General features: G+C 41.9%; 1 protein-coding gene across 6 annotated transcripts in view; it reads left to right on the top strand.

The window, feature by feature from the left end:
• The window catches only part of pcnx1 (pecanex 1), a 33,743-nt gene that overhangs the window by 17,989 nt on the left and 1,787 nt on the right, over nucleotides 1–13,967 (top strand). For 5 of the 6 annotated variants that reach the window (XM_013271476.3, XM_005477464.4, XM_003445418.5 and 2 more), the window contains 23 exons: nucleotides 2,060–2,213; nucleotides 2,452–2,484; nucleotides 3,422–3,593; nucleotides 4,468–4,578; nucleotides 4,791–4,882; nucleotides 6,768–6,877; nucleotides 7,214–7,319; nucleotides 7,433–7,525; nucleotides 7,696–7,846; nucleotides 7,940–8,081; nucleotides 8,216–8,393; nucleotides 8,539–8,647; nucleotides 8,765–8,894; nucleotides 8,998–9,056; nucleotides 9,233–9,448; nucleotides 10,863–11,116; nucleotides 11,204–11,434; nucleotides 11,851–11,951; nucleotides 12,210–12,360; nucleotides 12,466–12,696; nucleotides 12,794–13,068; nucleotides 13,159–13,337; nucleotides 13,421–13,851. In XM_013271476.3, coding sequence (XP_013126930.1) covers nucleotides 2,060–2,213; nucleotides 2,452–2,484; nucleotides 3,422–3,593; nucleotides 4,468–4,578; nucleotides 4,791–4,882; nucleotides 6,768–6,877; nucleotides 7,214–7,319; nucleotides 7,433–7,525; nucleotides 7,696–7,846; nucleotides 7,940–8,081; nucleotides 8,216–8,393; nucleotides 8,539–8,647; nucleotides 8,765–8,894; nucleotides 8,998–9,056; nucleotides 9,233–9,448; nucleotides 10,863–11,116; nucleotides 11,204–11,434; nucleotides 11,851–11,951; nucleotides 12,210–12,360; nucleotides 12,466–12,696; nucleotides 12,794–13,068; nucleotides 13,159–13,337; nucleotides 13,421–13,851 — 3,709 coding nt within the window. Of the gene's footprint in view, nucleotides 1–2,059; nucleotides 2,214–2,451; nucleotides 2,485–3,421; nucleotides 3,594–4,467; nucleotides 4,579–4,790; nucleotides 4,883–6,767; nucleotides 6,878–7,213; nucleotides 7,320–7,432; nucleotides 7,526–7,695; nucleotides 7,847–7,939; nucleotides 8,082–8,215; nucleotides 8,394–8,538; nucleotides 8,648–8,764; nucleotides 8,895–8,997; nucleotides 9,057–9,232; nucleotides 9,449–10,862; nucleotides 11,117–11,203; nucleotides 11,435–11,850; nucleotides 11,952–12,209; nucleotides 12,361–12,465; nucleotides 12,697–12,793; nucleotides 13,069–13,158; nucleotides 13,338–13,420; nucleotides 13,852–13,967 lie in introns of those variants that run through there. The other variant, XM_013271477.3, reaches the window with a different exon arrangement.

Here is a 13,967-nt window from a genome sequence, read left to right as displayed (position 1 = left end):
CAGACTGAAATAACTCCACACCGCTGACATGACTGCTGACAGATCTCGCACACGATAACCACTCTATCATGTGACGCATACTCCAATGTGCTAATGACCTGGGTTTACCATGTCGCAAGTTTTGTGAGGCGCTTTTGTGATATTTAATGGATCAGGTTACTTTTTGTTGTTGTTGTTTTTTTTTTTTGTTTTTTTTTTATTTCTCCCCGATATCCGATCCAGTAATTTAGGCCAGTATCGGACCGATACTGTATATCAGATCGGTCCATCCCTACTTAATAACAGGGCTTTTATTGTGAAACATTTTGTAGCAACAGCTTAGTGGGATCGCTTTGTTTGTTTTGTTTGCCCTAATTTTTAATTTGTGTTGATCACATTGGCTTTAAAATAACTGCTGGTTTTTATACTGCTGTCAGCTTTTGTTGTGAACATTTTAGGATGTTATATATTTAATTTCTGTGGTAAACATTTTTGTTCAGCAGTTTCCTGCAAAAGTCCTGTCTTCAAATAGTAAACTAAATAGCTGTTATGGTAATCAACAGTACTGTGCTAAAGTCCTGAGCCACCCTCACCCCTTCTTTATATTTTGTTTCCAAAGTTGAATTGAGGAATAGTTCTCCAGGCTTTCTGAAGGTCGTTCAAAGTTTTCCTTTGGACATGGGCTCCTTTTCACTTCATGTTTTTATTTTTTATTTTTTTAAAGCCATTTAACACTAACCTCTGAATCATTCAAGCATGAAAAACGCTCTTAATTCAAACGATGAAGGAATGTATGTGTTTACATAACACAGAACTCATTTTAAGTTGTCTTTTGGTACTTTGTTATTAGCAGTTTGTCTCAAAAGCACTCAGTTTCCTCCCATTGTTTTAATTAAATCTATGCAAAATGTCAAATACAGCGCAGATTACAGGCATAAATTAGTATTTTTGCACCAAAAAGGTGATCAGCCAAAAAGTAGCATGTCTCAGCATGGTGTGCAGTGTATCCCTGAAAAATTTGAGAAAACAAGTTGTACAAGTTGAGGACGAAATAAAAACTAAGAGGCCTTCCTCCGATAATGATGATATTTGACGACAACCCCGATTCCTTAATCTCAAGTTATGACACCTCAATATCTATCAATGTTCTAAGTTTTTGTCCAAGTGTAGCTGTAGTAAGCTGTACAGGCAAAGATCACCCTCAGTAACCCATTCATTATGTTCTGGAAGGAGGCCAGACAGAAATGGCTCTGATCAGAAAAGAGAAGCAAGGGTTAACCTTGATTAGCTTTTGGCCGCTGCTTCATTTTTCATCATGACAATTATCCCAAACACACTGTCAGTGCACTAAAAGCATACCTGGATGGAAAAACACAGTGCAACACCTTTGGTCATGGACTGGCTGCCCCAGAACCCAGACCTTAAGAAAGCGTGCCTAAGTAAGTTTTTTTTTTTTTTCTTTTTTCTTTTCAAAAAATGGGATAGCTCAAGACTTTTGCACAGCATTGTTGTCAATTCTGTTTCTGTTTCTGGATTCAGCAAGAACATCAGCCACATTGTTAAGTCTTTGAAATTAAAATCATCCATCTTGCTTGGGGATTTGGAGTCTCTGCTTTCTATCAGTTGTCTGTAATTATCTCTATGTGGGAGTTACTCAGTCAGACTTGTCTAGCTGTAAGCTTCTCAACAGCACCAAGAAGAATAACCACAGTTGGCAGTGAAAGAATTGATTTTTGATTTGTTGTTTTTTTTTTAAAGCACCACGTGGATCTCTTCAGTCAATATTATCCTCCTAAGTCGCTCCAGTTTGCTGACCCATCACCACATGCTGCCAGTTTAAATGGAGGGCCGTTGACATTCTTTATTTGTTGATCCCAGTCTTTGGAACAGTTTTTTTTTTTCTTCTCTGTTAAATCTTCCAAATTATTTTTCAATTATAATTATTTTATTTTTTTAGAGCTGACTTTAAGTCTTGATGAATATTCTCTTGAGTTTTCAGTAGTAAGCATTAGAAAAAAATGATTTTGAAGTCCTTAAGTGGCTGAATGTACCTGTGAATTGACTTTCCCAATTGTTACAGGAACCGTGAGGTTTTAGAGAATGTGCTGGCAGTGGTGCTGGCTGTCCTTGTGGCCTTTCTGGGTTCAGTGCTGCTGGTTCACGGCTTCTTCACTGATATCTGGGTCTTCCAGTTCTGCCTCGTCATTGCAAGCTGCCAGTATTCGTTACTAAAGGTGAGTAGCTGGGTGTACAGGACTCAACCTTAAAGTGCAACAGACGAGCACTGCTACAAAGAAGCAGTTTAAAAGCTGCAAAATGTGTTAGGCATGGCTGCAGGGGTTTGTTATGTCTTTTAGGGGAATAGCTGGTGCAAAAATTAAAATGATTTATTACTTAGGAGAGTTTGTAATAACATGTTTGCACGAGGTATGTCGATGTTATCATTTTAATTGTGAGTTTCTTTATCAACAGAGTGTTCAACCAGACTCCTCTTCCCCTCGTCATGTAAGTATGTCATTTGCAAATCATTAGAACAGAGCGACTTATTGAGAAATGACATCAAAACAAGAAATTAAATGGATTTTGTATAAGAAGTATTAAAAAGTAGAAAATCAGCAGTACTTTGAAGCTCTGTAGTTATTATTCAGCAGCTTTTTGTTGCTCTGTTGTGGTCCCGAAAAATCATGCTGCTCCACCCCCCCCTTCCTTGTGAGCCTGGGTGTTCCTCTCTCCCTTGCGTCAGTGGCCTGCTCTGAAACGGCGTCTTTTATTAATGCAGCTCATACTCAGCTGCAGGCACAAGCTTTAAATAGCTGGTCAGAGTTTAGACCACAGCTCACTCTCTTACTCTTTGTCTCTGTCTCTCTCTCTCCCTCTCTCCCCCCTGGGTGTCCTCTCATCTCACCTCAAGGACTTTTTTCCTTCCCATTTCTCGACATTTCGGGGTGGGGAGGGGGAAAAAAAAGTCTTTTTAATCTGATTGGTGGTGCGTGAACTGTCGCTGCCTCCCAGAGTGGAAAAGCAGGACATCTTATAGCCTCTTGGGTTGCAACCTGCACGCTGCAGATATGCATCCTCCTTCTCCTGTGAAACCTTACACTTGATGCTATTTCTGTTTATACCTGTGTCACTCTCCATGGGGCTGATATAACACTGACGCCTTTAAGGAACGATTGTTAGAATGATCATTGTGTTATACTTGGCAGTTACTGTTTTTTTTGCTGTTGTTCAAGTTTTAAAACATATGTGCACACTAGCATTATGGCTTTTTATCATGCTTAATAAATACTATGACAACAGACAATTGTTATTTAAAACATTAGGTTTTCTGTCCTTTTTTGCTTATTTTAATACACAGGGTATGTCTTACTGAGCTATATTGAACCACAAAAAAATGCTTCTTTAATGATCCATTTGTATCCTTATACCCTTGTCCCTGCAGGGCCATAATCGTATCATAGCGTACAGCCGGCCTGTCTATTTCTGCCTGTGCTGTGGCCTCATTTGGCTGCTCCACTACGGCAGCCTGCGGACCACTTCCTCCCGCTTCACCCTGTATGGAGTCGCACTCACCAGCTCCCTGGTGCTCACCTCTGCCAGGGACCTCGTCATAGGTGAGTACACTACATTGTTACTTCTTTGTACTCTGTGAATAACAATCAATGTTTAAAACAAAGTCATAGAGAAACATGCCAAAATGCTAAATCCTGGAAGTTTTAGAAGTGATTTAATGAAAGGGGGTGACGTAGCAAGACAACTTTGAGCAGCACAGTTTGGGTGTGTATGCGTGCAAAAGCTGGAGGCTGAATCCAGGCCAGGAAATGCTTTAAAAGTTGTAAGTAAACATATTAAAGGCCTTAAAAAGTTTGCTTATGCTGCAAGTGGCCATAAGCACTTAACCTGATAAAATATTAATGACTAAATAAGGAACTTTCAAAGCTGTCAAAAGCATTTTTGGTAACATTTATTGAGAATATTAAGAGTTAAATTTCAGGACTCATCTGATGTAGAATTCTTGGTGTGAGCAGTAATAACCAAACAACCCAGCAGCTGTCATAAGATGTTGAAAGTGTTTCAAAGTATGGAAGCACTGACAAAACAGCCCGAGTCCAGAAATATCTGAAGCAATCCAAATGGTTCTAACTTTTGCCACCATTAATAAGAAGATAGATAAAATAGGTTTTCTGGGATCTGATCCACTGTTTGTGCAACAGTCATAAAGTGCAGACTGTGTGTGAGCAACAAATCTCTACTAAAAGCAAATTTTTCCTTTTGGTTTATATAGATATTAAAAGCTCCTTTCATCAGCCCATAATCAATAATTATTGCATTGTCCTTGGAGACATTTCTGTACACTATTATGAACCAGTAATATTTGAAGTGAACCTCAGGTCATTGTTTCCCATGTGTGAAAGGTGATCCCTGCAAATTACAGAATTATAGGATGATAAATGTGTTTAATTTTGCTTTGCTTGCTTCTCCCTGCAGTCTTTACTCTGTGTTTTCCCATCATCTTCTTTGTGGGGCTGCTGCCACAAGTCAACACGTTCGTCATGTATCTCTTCGAGCAGCTGGACATCCATGTGTTCGGGGGCAATGGTGAGTAACTTTTAGATGCACAACTTCTCTGCAGGGGTGACTTTGAGCTCTACAGGATGAGACGTCAGACACTTATCCACGTTGCTTTACCTTATACATTATGATATACCAGACATCATAAGAGGCCACTGTGCTGATTTGCATTCTGCCTGCCCTTGTTGCTGTCAGTTTGAGTGCTCTCATTGCTGGCATCCTCCCTGTTCCCTTTGCAGCCTCTACAAGCCTTCTGTCAGCACTGTACAGCATCCTGCGCAGCATCGTCACTGTCGCTCTGCTTTACGGCTTCTGCTACGGAGCTCTGAAGGTGAGCGCAAACAATGCCTAATAATGGCTAAACACAAAGTACAAGTGATGCTCAAGGAGGAGTGTATTCTTGAGCTATAATGTTAAAAATACAAATAAAAAATTGTATTTTGTTGAGGTGGTGACAGTAAATGGAAAAAATAAGAAGTACCTGATTCTTGTTCTTGCAGTTTGAGGAGAACATGAATGATTGTGTCTAATTTCAATCCAACTAGTTGTTGTCAGCATCACTTGACACTAGGGCTGTGCGATATGACCAAAATCTCATATCCCGATATTAAGACATCTATCGTCGATATAACGATATAAATTACAAAAATGTAACATTTCCTGTAAATTCTGTGAATCTCGGGCATCTCGACTTGTGAAGTGTTTCCAGCTGGGCGTCGTGTACCTGGAGTCGAGTGTTTTAACTGATGCATGGAACTATACATTTTTAGACGTAAGTTGTAACGGCCGCCGTTTTCTTTGAGTATTTATTACACAGCGTGCTGCGGAGAAAAGTCTGTTCTAACGTTTGAGTCTAAGGTTTATTTTTTAGCACCTGGCGGCTCTTTTTTGCTTCTCATCCGTTAATACTCTGCATCTTTCACGTGACTCGTTTTATTTTGAAAAGCCTCAACAGGATCTTGAGCTTTATTGTGAAAGGTTTATGTGGAAAATAAACAAGCGGACACGCCGTGGTTTTACCGTCGTTGTTGCTAACGAAAACGCATAAAAAACAAGCGCTTGTCCGTCCGTAGTGTGGTTATATTAAATATAAGAGAAAGAGAGAACTTTAAGAAATTAATATAGCCACTACAGTGACCATCAAAATGATGAAAAAATATTGCCGTAAACAGTTTATTTTGCGACACCACGAAACAAACGATAGCGTAAAATGAAACGATAGACGTTTTTCTATCGTCATCCGATATATATCGTTATATCGAACAGCCCTACTTGACACTAAAATCTGTGAACCTCAGTCTGCAGTAGAGAACTTACTGTGGAATCGCCAGGATACACTACTTGTTATTTATTGTCCTAATTCATTATCCTTTAATTATCCATGTCTCCTCGCTTCCCTCACTTGCTTCTCATCCTCCCGGTGAGGATGTGATGAAGAGACACAACCATAGTTGAGAAATTCTTACTCGTATAGCATCAGTTTTAATCATCATATTGATGTTTTGCACATCTGGATTACCTTTAAAACTGACAAGTACAAATGTCCATAAAACATCTTTTTTCCTAACAAGGCCTTTATTCATGTATACCGTACAAGTAAAGCATCATTACTGTACAGTATACCTACCTACATAAAGGTGTGGGTGTTAAATATAAAAATAAAAACAAGACTAACTGTTGCTTTCCGTGATGCCAAACCACATTGCAAACGTGTTAGATTTAGCACATGATACAAGAAGGTACATTAAACAGCGTCTCCCTATGTCGCTGTGTTCTGTTATACTGGCTGCTGGTCTTTATCAATAGCACTACAAAGTAAGCCTCGTGGGAATAAGCTGTGTCACATGTGGAAGAGTGACATTTAAAATTATGCAGATGTAGCCTATGCCACATATAGGCTACATTTGTTCTTGCTCACTCCTAGCTCCTCCAGAAGCCTCCTCTCTCTGTCCTTTTCATCTCCTAAAAGATCTGTCATAATGTTGGAGGAAGAGGTTTGTGGGTCATGGCAGGATAGAGGATACACAGAAGCATAATTTAGCATATTGAAAAGAAAGCATTGTCAGGATTCGTCTGTAGAATGTTTCATGGTAGTCCATCCAGTAGTTTTGGAAACATCAGGCATCTACATGAACAATAAACTGTATGTGTAAACATACCAGCAACAAAAGGTCAGACACCCAGAAGTGTGTTAAATCCTTGATATTGTGTTTCAGGAGACCTGGGAGCCTCATCACATCCCTGTGCTGTTTTCTGTATTCTGTGGCCTCTTGGTGGCAGTGTCTTACCACCTGAGCCGGCAGAGCAGTGACCCCTCTGTCCTCCTGTAAGTTTACAGACATGCACCACAGCTTTGCTTTGTATTAGAGCAAAATTCACATAGTACCAAAACTGGTCCTAATGGTTGGATGGGTGAAAATCACTTATCTGGTTCAAAAAAGGATTTTCCATTAACTGCTTCATCCGTTAAGAGTTATTTGTGACCTTAATCCACAGAATATATTTGAGTATAATCTTAGATATGGATTTCTTAAAATCAGTTCAAATAGCTTAACACTGCTTCATAACAGATGATGACTCTGCATTCCTTCTGATTGTATAATCCCGCACAGGAGGTTGATGGCCTTCAAACCGGTAATATTTTCTTGTCTTTGATTTACAGCTCGTTGGTACAGTCCAAGATTTTACCCAATTTAAGAGACAAAAATCCAGAAGACCCCCTGTCAGAGGTACAGGACCCTCTGCCAGAGAAGCTTCGGTCTTCAGTGGTGAGTATACATCAATTTTAGTTATTAAAATTGTTGCACAATACTAATTTTCAGTCTAAAATAGTTTTTTTTGTTTCTTTGATCCCTTAAGTGTTTCTTTTCAAATGTTTTAGAATGAGCGTTTGCAGTCAGACCTGATCGTCTGTGTGGTCATTGCTGTCCTTTACTTCGCCATCCACGTTAGCACAGTATTCATAGCGCTGCAGGTACAGTCATTTCTTTGGTTTTGAAAACAGAAAATCAAATGTAATGTGTGCTGTATTGTTACATTACATATTCTTTTAAGACTCATGATGATCTAGTCAGTTATTCTCTCTTGTTCTTAAAACCAGCAGACACAAACTGTAAGCATTATTGCATCTCTGTGTTCCCGCAGCCTTTCCTCAGTTATGTCCTGTATGCTCTGCTGGGGACGGTGGGGTTGCTCACCCACTACCTGCTGCCTCAAGTTCGCAAGCAGCTACCCTGGTACTGCTTCTCTCACCCTCTTTTAAAAACCAAGGAGTACTACCAGTTTGAAGTCAGGGGTAAGTACAGTGAATTCTCTCAGCAGCACTGCTTTGTTTTTGTTTTTTTCCATTTGCTTTAGCATCTCAAATGCTCTTCCTTTCTTTTGTCAGATGCGGCCCATGTAATGTGGTTTGAAAAGCTGCACGTGTGGCTGCTGTTTGTGGAAAAGAACGTTCTTTATCCGCTCGTTATTCTCAACGAGCTCAGCGGCAGCGCCAGAGAGCTGGCCAGCCCGAAGAGACTCGACACCGAGTGAGGACTCATGATATTTTCTATAATATCTCTTTGTGACTCTTCCTCTAATTTCTAACAGCTTTTTAGAGTGATGCAAGTTTGAATGCGTGGTACTTTAACAAAACAAAACATTTTCTTTGCTGCTGCTCCAGAATCGGCGCGCTGATGATCACAGTGGCAGGCCTGAAACTGCTTCGCTCCTGCTACAGCAGTCCTACCTACCAGTATGTGACGATCCTCTTCACCGTCCTCTTCTTCACCTTTGACTACCGTCATCTGTCGGAGACGCTGTTGCTTGACCTCTTCCTGATGTCTATCATTTTCAGCAAGGTGAGAGAAATGTATTTAAATTATTTGAACAACTATTCTGATTAACTGCAAGACACATGCATACATTATCATATCACAGGTGGATGATTCATATTACTGGTTTCTTGACTGTTTCTTTCTGTTTTTGGTTTTTTGGTTTTTTAAGATGTGGGAGCTGTTCTATAAGCTGCACTTTGTTTACACCTACATCGCCCCCTGGCAGATCACATGGGGGTCAGCCTTCCACGCCTTTGCTCAGCCCTTTGCCGTGCCTCGTATCCTTTCACTGCAGTAAATTCTTCCTGTTATAACATGTTAAGTGTTTTGTTTTTTGAGGCTGTAGTTTTTCTTGTAGCAAGTTGTTAAATGACCTTGACCTGAGGCCTCATCAGACTCTGCCATGCTGTTTGTCCAGGCTGTAGTGTCAGCAATCTTCTCCACCCCCCTCAATCCCTTTCTGGGCAGTGCCATCTTCATTACTTCTTATGTCCGCCCTGTCAAGTTCTGGGAGAGAGACTACAAGTAAAGAGTTTTATTTAAAAAAAAAAAAAACATTTTAATGTCAAATACACTTTGACACTTTCTTGCACTTGTAAAATGTGTTGCTCTTTTCCTTTTTTTGTAGCACTAAAAGAGTGGATCACTCAAACACTCGACTGGCCTCTCAGCTGGACAGAAATCCAGGTGACGACATGTCTTTTGGTTAAAACTGTAACCAGAGAATTGCTTGTTTAAATGTTGATATTTAATTGGGGCAGACTTAAATCCTCAATGTGCCCTAGTGATCACACTGGTTACACAATAAAGCAGTGACGAGTGATTTATTAATGTACTTTACTCCTTCCTTCATCTTTCCTCAGGCTCTGACGACAACAATTTGAACTCCATCTTCTATGAGCACCTTTCCCGCTCCCTGCAGCACAGCCTCTGTGGAGACCTCCTCTTGGGCCGCTGGGGAAACTTCAGCACCGGGGACTGTTTCATTTTGGCTTCTGACTACCTGAATGCGTTGGTGCACCTCATAGAAATTGGCAACGGCCTTGTTACTTTTCAGCTTCGAGGGCTGGAGTTCAGAGGTGAGAAGATCCATTTGTAAAAAGTGTTGAACCAGCTGTTTCAGGAATTCAGTCACTAATTAATGGCAATTAATTATTAACAAATGTGTGTGGTAGTGCAAGAAAAGAAGGTAAAAGAATTCAGAAAACTGTACAGGTATTTCACGGTGAAGAGGTCTTCCCATGCCCTATTGCTACAGCTAGTACAATCTTCCAAAGTAACCTTATTTGGGTCATGTCAACCTAACCAAGATCATGTGGTCTAACGTTTTGTAAGTGTTTGTGAAAATGTATTTTATGACTTTTTAGTGTACCTCATTAAACATTATTTTCAAGTGTCAGGTCAGACCTGTGACCCATATCACATGTCTTAACAAACGTTTGTGGGTCTTTCTACAGAGCTCACTGGTTTTAAGCATGGTACTGTAGAAGGACATCACTGCTGTAGCAAATCATTTCATGAGAGTTCTTCCCTCCTGGATATTCTACAATCAACTATAAGAGTATTATTGCAAAGGGGAAGTGTGTAAGAACCACAGCAACTCAGCCATGACGTGATAAATGACATAATGTTAAAGTCACTAAGGCATGTAATGTGTAAAAGTTGCGAACTCTGTGCTGACTCAGTAACTGCAGAGCTCCAAACCTCCTCTGCCATTAAGATCAGCATGAAAACTGTGGACAAGGAGCTTCAGTGTGAGTTTCCAAGGCCAAACACCTCCTGTAGGAGTAATGTGTAGGTGGCCCAGCATTTTTGTCCATGTAGTGTAGCAGCACAAAGCTAACTTTAAACTTGTGAAGCCAGTTCCCATCGTAGTCATGCCATAGAGGAAAATAAGTGTGACACGTATTGGCTTTCAAGTGTGTTTGGCGTTTCATAGATCTCCAGTTTCAATCTCCATTCATATTTGTACACCTGTTTTGTTTTTTTGTGTCTTTTTTTTTTTTTTTTTAAGAATGTTAAACTAAACCCTAAGAATTATTGAGATATTTCATCAAAGTGGCATTCCACTGTATTTGTTTAGTCATTTTTATCTCCTTCCCAAACACACCTGGTCGTGCTTTATCATCAACGTGACTTTGTTTTATTCAGCCTGAAGCTTTGTGCTGCAAATAAACCTGCTGAAACATTAGCTGAGAGCATGTGACACAGTGAACATTTGACAGAATTGGAGGCACGCCTCGAAGCATGACACTCATCACCAGTTTCTGTCAGCAGCTTTTTGTTTATTACAGAGCATCTTCCTTCTGCCGGTTTATTGGATTAAAGCTCCAGTGATAAAGTGATTAATCAACGAGTTAGTTAACAGAAAATTAATTGGTTGAACTATTAATGATAATCACGATTCTCTCAGTCGGTGCACTTTACCGGACTGAATTGGAACAGACCTGTGTCCCACACAGCATCATTAACATGCTGACTTTTCCTCCACAGGAACCTACTGCCAGCAGAGGGAAGTCGAAGCCATCACTGAAGGGGTGGAGGAAGATGAGGGCTGCTGCTGCTGCGAGCCAGGCCATCTCCCTCACATCCTGTCCTTTAATGCTGCCTTTGGGCAGCGCTGGCTGGCGTGGGAGGTGCTGGTCACCAAATATGTTCTGGAAGGCTACAGCATCACTGATAACAGCGCTGCCTCCATGCTGCAGGTGTTCGATCTACGCCGCATCCTCACCACCTACTATGTCAAGGTTTGTGGGATGACAAGAGAGAAGAATGTTTTAGTGCAGTGTGGGATTTCTAAAAGTTCTAAATGCATCATCCCTTTCTGTGCTCAGGGTATCATCTACTATGTGGTTGCTTCTCCTAAACTGGAGGAATGGCTGGCTAATGAGACCATGAAAGATGGCCTGCGGGGCTGTGGAGAGAGGAACTATGTCGATCTGGATCCCACTTTCAATCCCAACATTGATGAGGACTATGACCACCGGCTTGCGGGCATCTCCAGGGACAGTTTCTGTGGTGTCTACCTGGGCTGGATTCAGTACTGCAACTCCCGAAGGGCCAAGGTAATGAGGCCTTCAATTCTGCTTCAGTTGTTGTCCCCCAAATGGCATAAAGGAGGCAGCAGGCTATTGGTCTAGGCTATTTTTTTCAGCTGTACAAGCAGAGCATATTTCATTGCATTGTCACAATAAATTAAAAAATATTCTAATAGCATGACAGTGGAAACCTAAGATCTTCAAAGACTTTAGATCCCTTGAGCAGTTTGATTTTAATCACTCTTTAAAAAGTCACTGCATCTAGTTACTGCCCAAAGGGATCCTGTATTTGCGTCAGTTGTTGTCAGATGATATGGGGGGTTTTTTTGTTTTTTTTTAATAAAAAACTGAGTGAGGGGATCAGAGCCATGATGAAAGTATCTGTAAAGATTTGGAGATAAAAGCTGACCTCTAAAATCTTTCATGTTTTGCTTGGATTGTAGCCACTGGACAGTGAGAAAGACTCGCCTCTGGTGCTGCTCTGCTTTGGACTGTGTGTGCTGGGAAGGAGAGCTCTGGGAACTGCAGCCCATCATATGTCCAGGTTATTTAGTAATTGTTATTGTATTGTGAGTGAATAAGTTCAAATGTGTCATGTACTGAGAGTAAACAGCAACAGGAGGTTGACTTGTTGTGACAATCGTTCCTGTAGTTTTCCTGTTTAGCTTTCAAAAGCACGTCTTTCTAAGCATGAATGCACTCAAAGTCTGTTCCTATTTTCTATCTGTCTGTGTGAGCCAGATAAAGAGTACCGACTAATCTTTTTTTCTTCTTCTTCTTCTTCTTCTTCTTTTCATCACAGCAATCTGGAGTCTTTCCTTTATGGACTTCATGCTCTTTTTAAAGGAGATTTTCGCATCTCTTCAGTGCGAGACGAGTGGATCTTTGCAGACATGGAACTGCTCAGGAAAGTTGTGGTGCCTGGTATCCGAATGTCTCTCAAACTACACCAGGTGAGACCCTGAATGTGGCCCCATCTACTGAGACAAAACTGTCCTAAACCCTATACTCAAAATCTTCTCACTTTTTTTTATTTTTTTTTTTCATATGTTCCTCAGGACCACTTCACGTCCCCCGATGAGTACGATGAGCCAGCAGTTCTTTTCGAGGCCATCTCCTCTCACCAGCAGAACCTGGTCATCGCTCACGAGGGGGACCCTGCCTGGAGGAGTGCCGTGCTGTCAAATGCTCCATCACTCCTAGCTCTGCGCCACGTCCTGGACGAAGGAACCAACGAGTATAAAATTATAATGCTCAATCGGCGATACCTCAGCTTCCGTGTTATCAAGGTGGGTCTGCAACAGAGTCAACAGACTGCACAGAATGGTTTAATGATACTCACTCTAAGTCGGGTTATTTAATGCAAACTTGTGAATTTTGCCGCAGGTAAATAAAGAATGTGTCCGAGGACTTTGGGCAGGGCAGCAGCAGGAGTTGGTGTTCCTGAGAAATAGAAATCCAGAGCGTGGGAGCATCCAGAATGCCAAGCAGGCTCTGCGTAACATGATCAACTCTTCTTGCGACCAGCCTATTGGATATCCAATCTACGTATCCCCGCTAACAACCTCCTACTGCAACTCACACCCGCAGCTCGGACACATCCTGGGAGGCCCCATCAGCATCGGAAACATCCGCAACTTTATTGTCAGCACCTGGCACAGGTTTCCTATTGTGTTGTTCTTCTCTGTTGAGTATTTCTTCTGTATATTTTGGGTCTGCGTTGAGATTAATATGACGATTTCTCTTGTCAGATTACGGAAAGGTTGTGGTGCAGGCTGTAATAGTGGCGGGAATATCGAGGATTCAGATGCAGGGGGTTTGTCCTGCGGCAGTGGGAATGGGACAGGTGGCGACTCTCAGCAGAGCTCATTATCTCAGGGGGGCACCTCAGGACCTCCCCCTCCTCACTCATACCAGCCACACACTCTGGGTGAGAACTACTGCTCCTCTGTCACATTTTGCCTTTAACAGCACAGCATGAAAACTAACACCAATTCTCCCCTTTGTGTCCAGGCACCAGTCAAAGTTCCCAGTCGGTTCAGTCGGGTTTGGTGCGCCACTCTCCCGCCCGGGCCTCCGTGGCGAGCCATTCGTCATCATACCGCTATGGCAGCAGCCGCCACTCCTCGCTTCGCACCTCCACCACCGGCCTGGAGCCCTGCCGACGTTCCTCTACCAGCCAGCTGTCTCTACGGACGCTGCCTACATCCCTGCAGCTCCGGCTGGGCTCCACCTCTGACCCCGCTGGCCCTTCGGCCTCCCTCTCCAGCCACAGCATACCTCCCTGCAAACGCCACACACTGGTAGGCCTATTGGGCAACGATGGCCTCTGCAGCACCGTGACAGATCCCCTCAGTCAGCACCATCACCATCATCAACACCTACAGCAACACAACCCCACTGTCTCCACAGTACGGAGAGATGACATCTCCTACAGAGTGCAGGTTTGTAACTAATCTGTTCTGTGTATCCACAGCAGCAAAAAAAAAAATTCCTGATATAACTATTTTTATTTTTCATTGTTCTCCACTTTATCCTCCTTGTGTTTGTGCGTGCAATG

This window comes from Oreochromis niloticus, linkage group LG19, assembly GCF_001858045.2.
Source record: "Oreochromis niloticus isolate F11D_XX linkage group LG19, O_niloticus_UMD_NMBU, whole genome shotgun sequence".
In the NCBI taxonomy this organism is placed as follows: Eukaryota; Metazoa; Chordata; class Actinopteri; order Cichliformes; family Cichlidae; genus Oreochromis; species Oreochromis niloticus.
The sequence above is the reverse complement of the archived record's forward strand: the minus strand, read 5'-3'. Positions and strand labels throughout refer to the sequence as shown.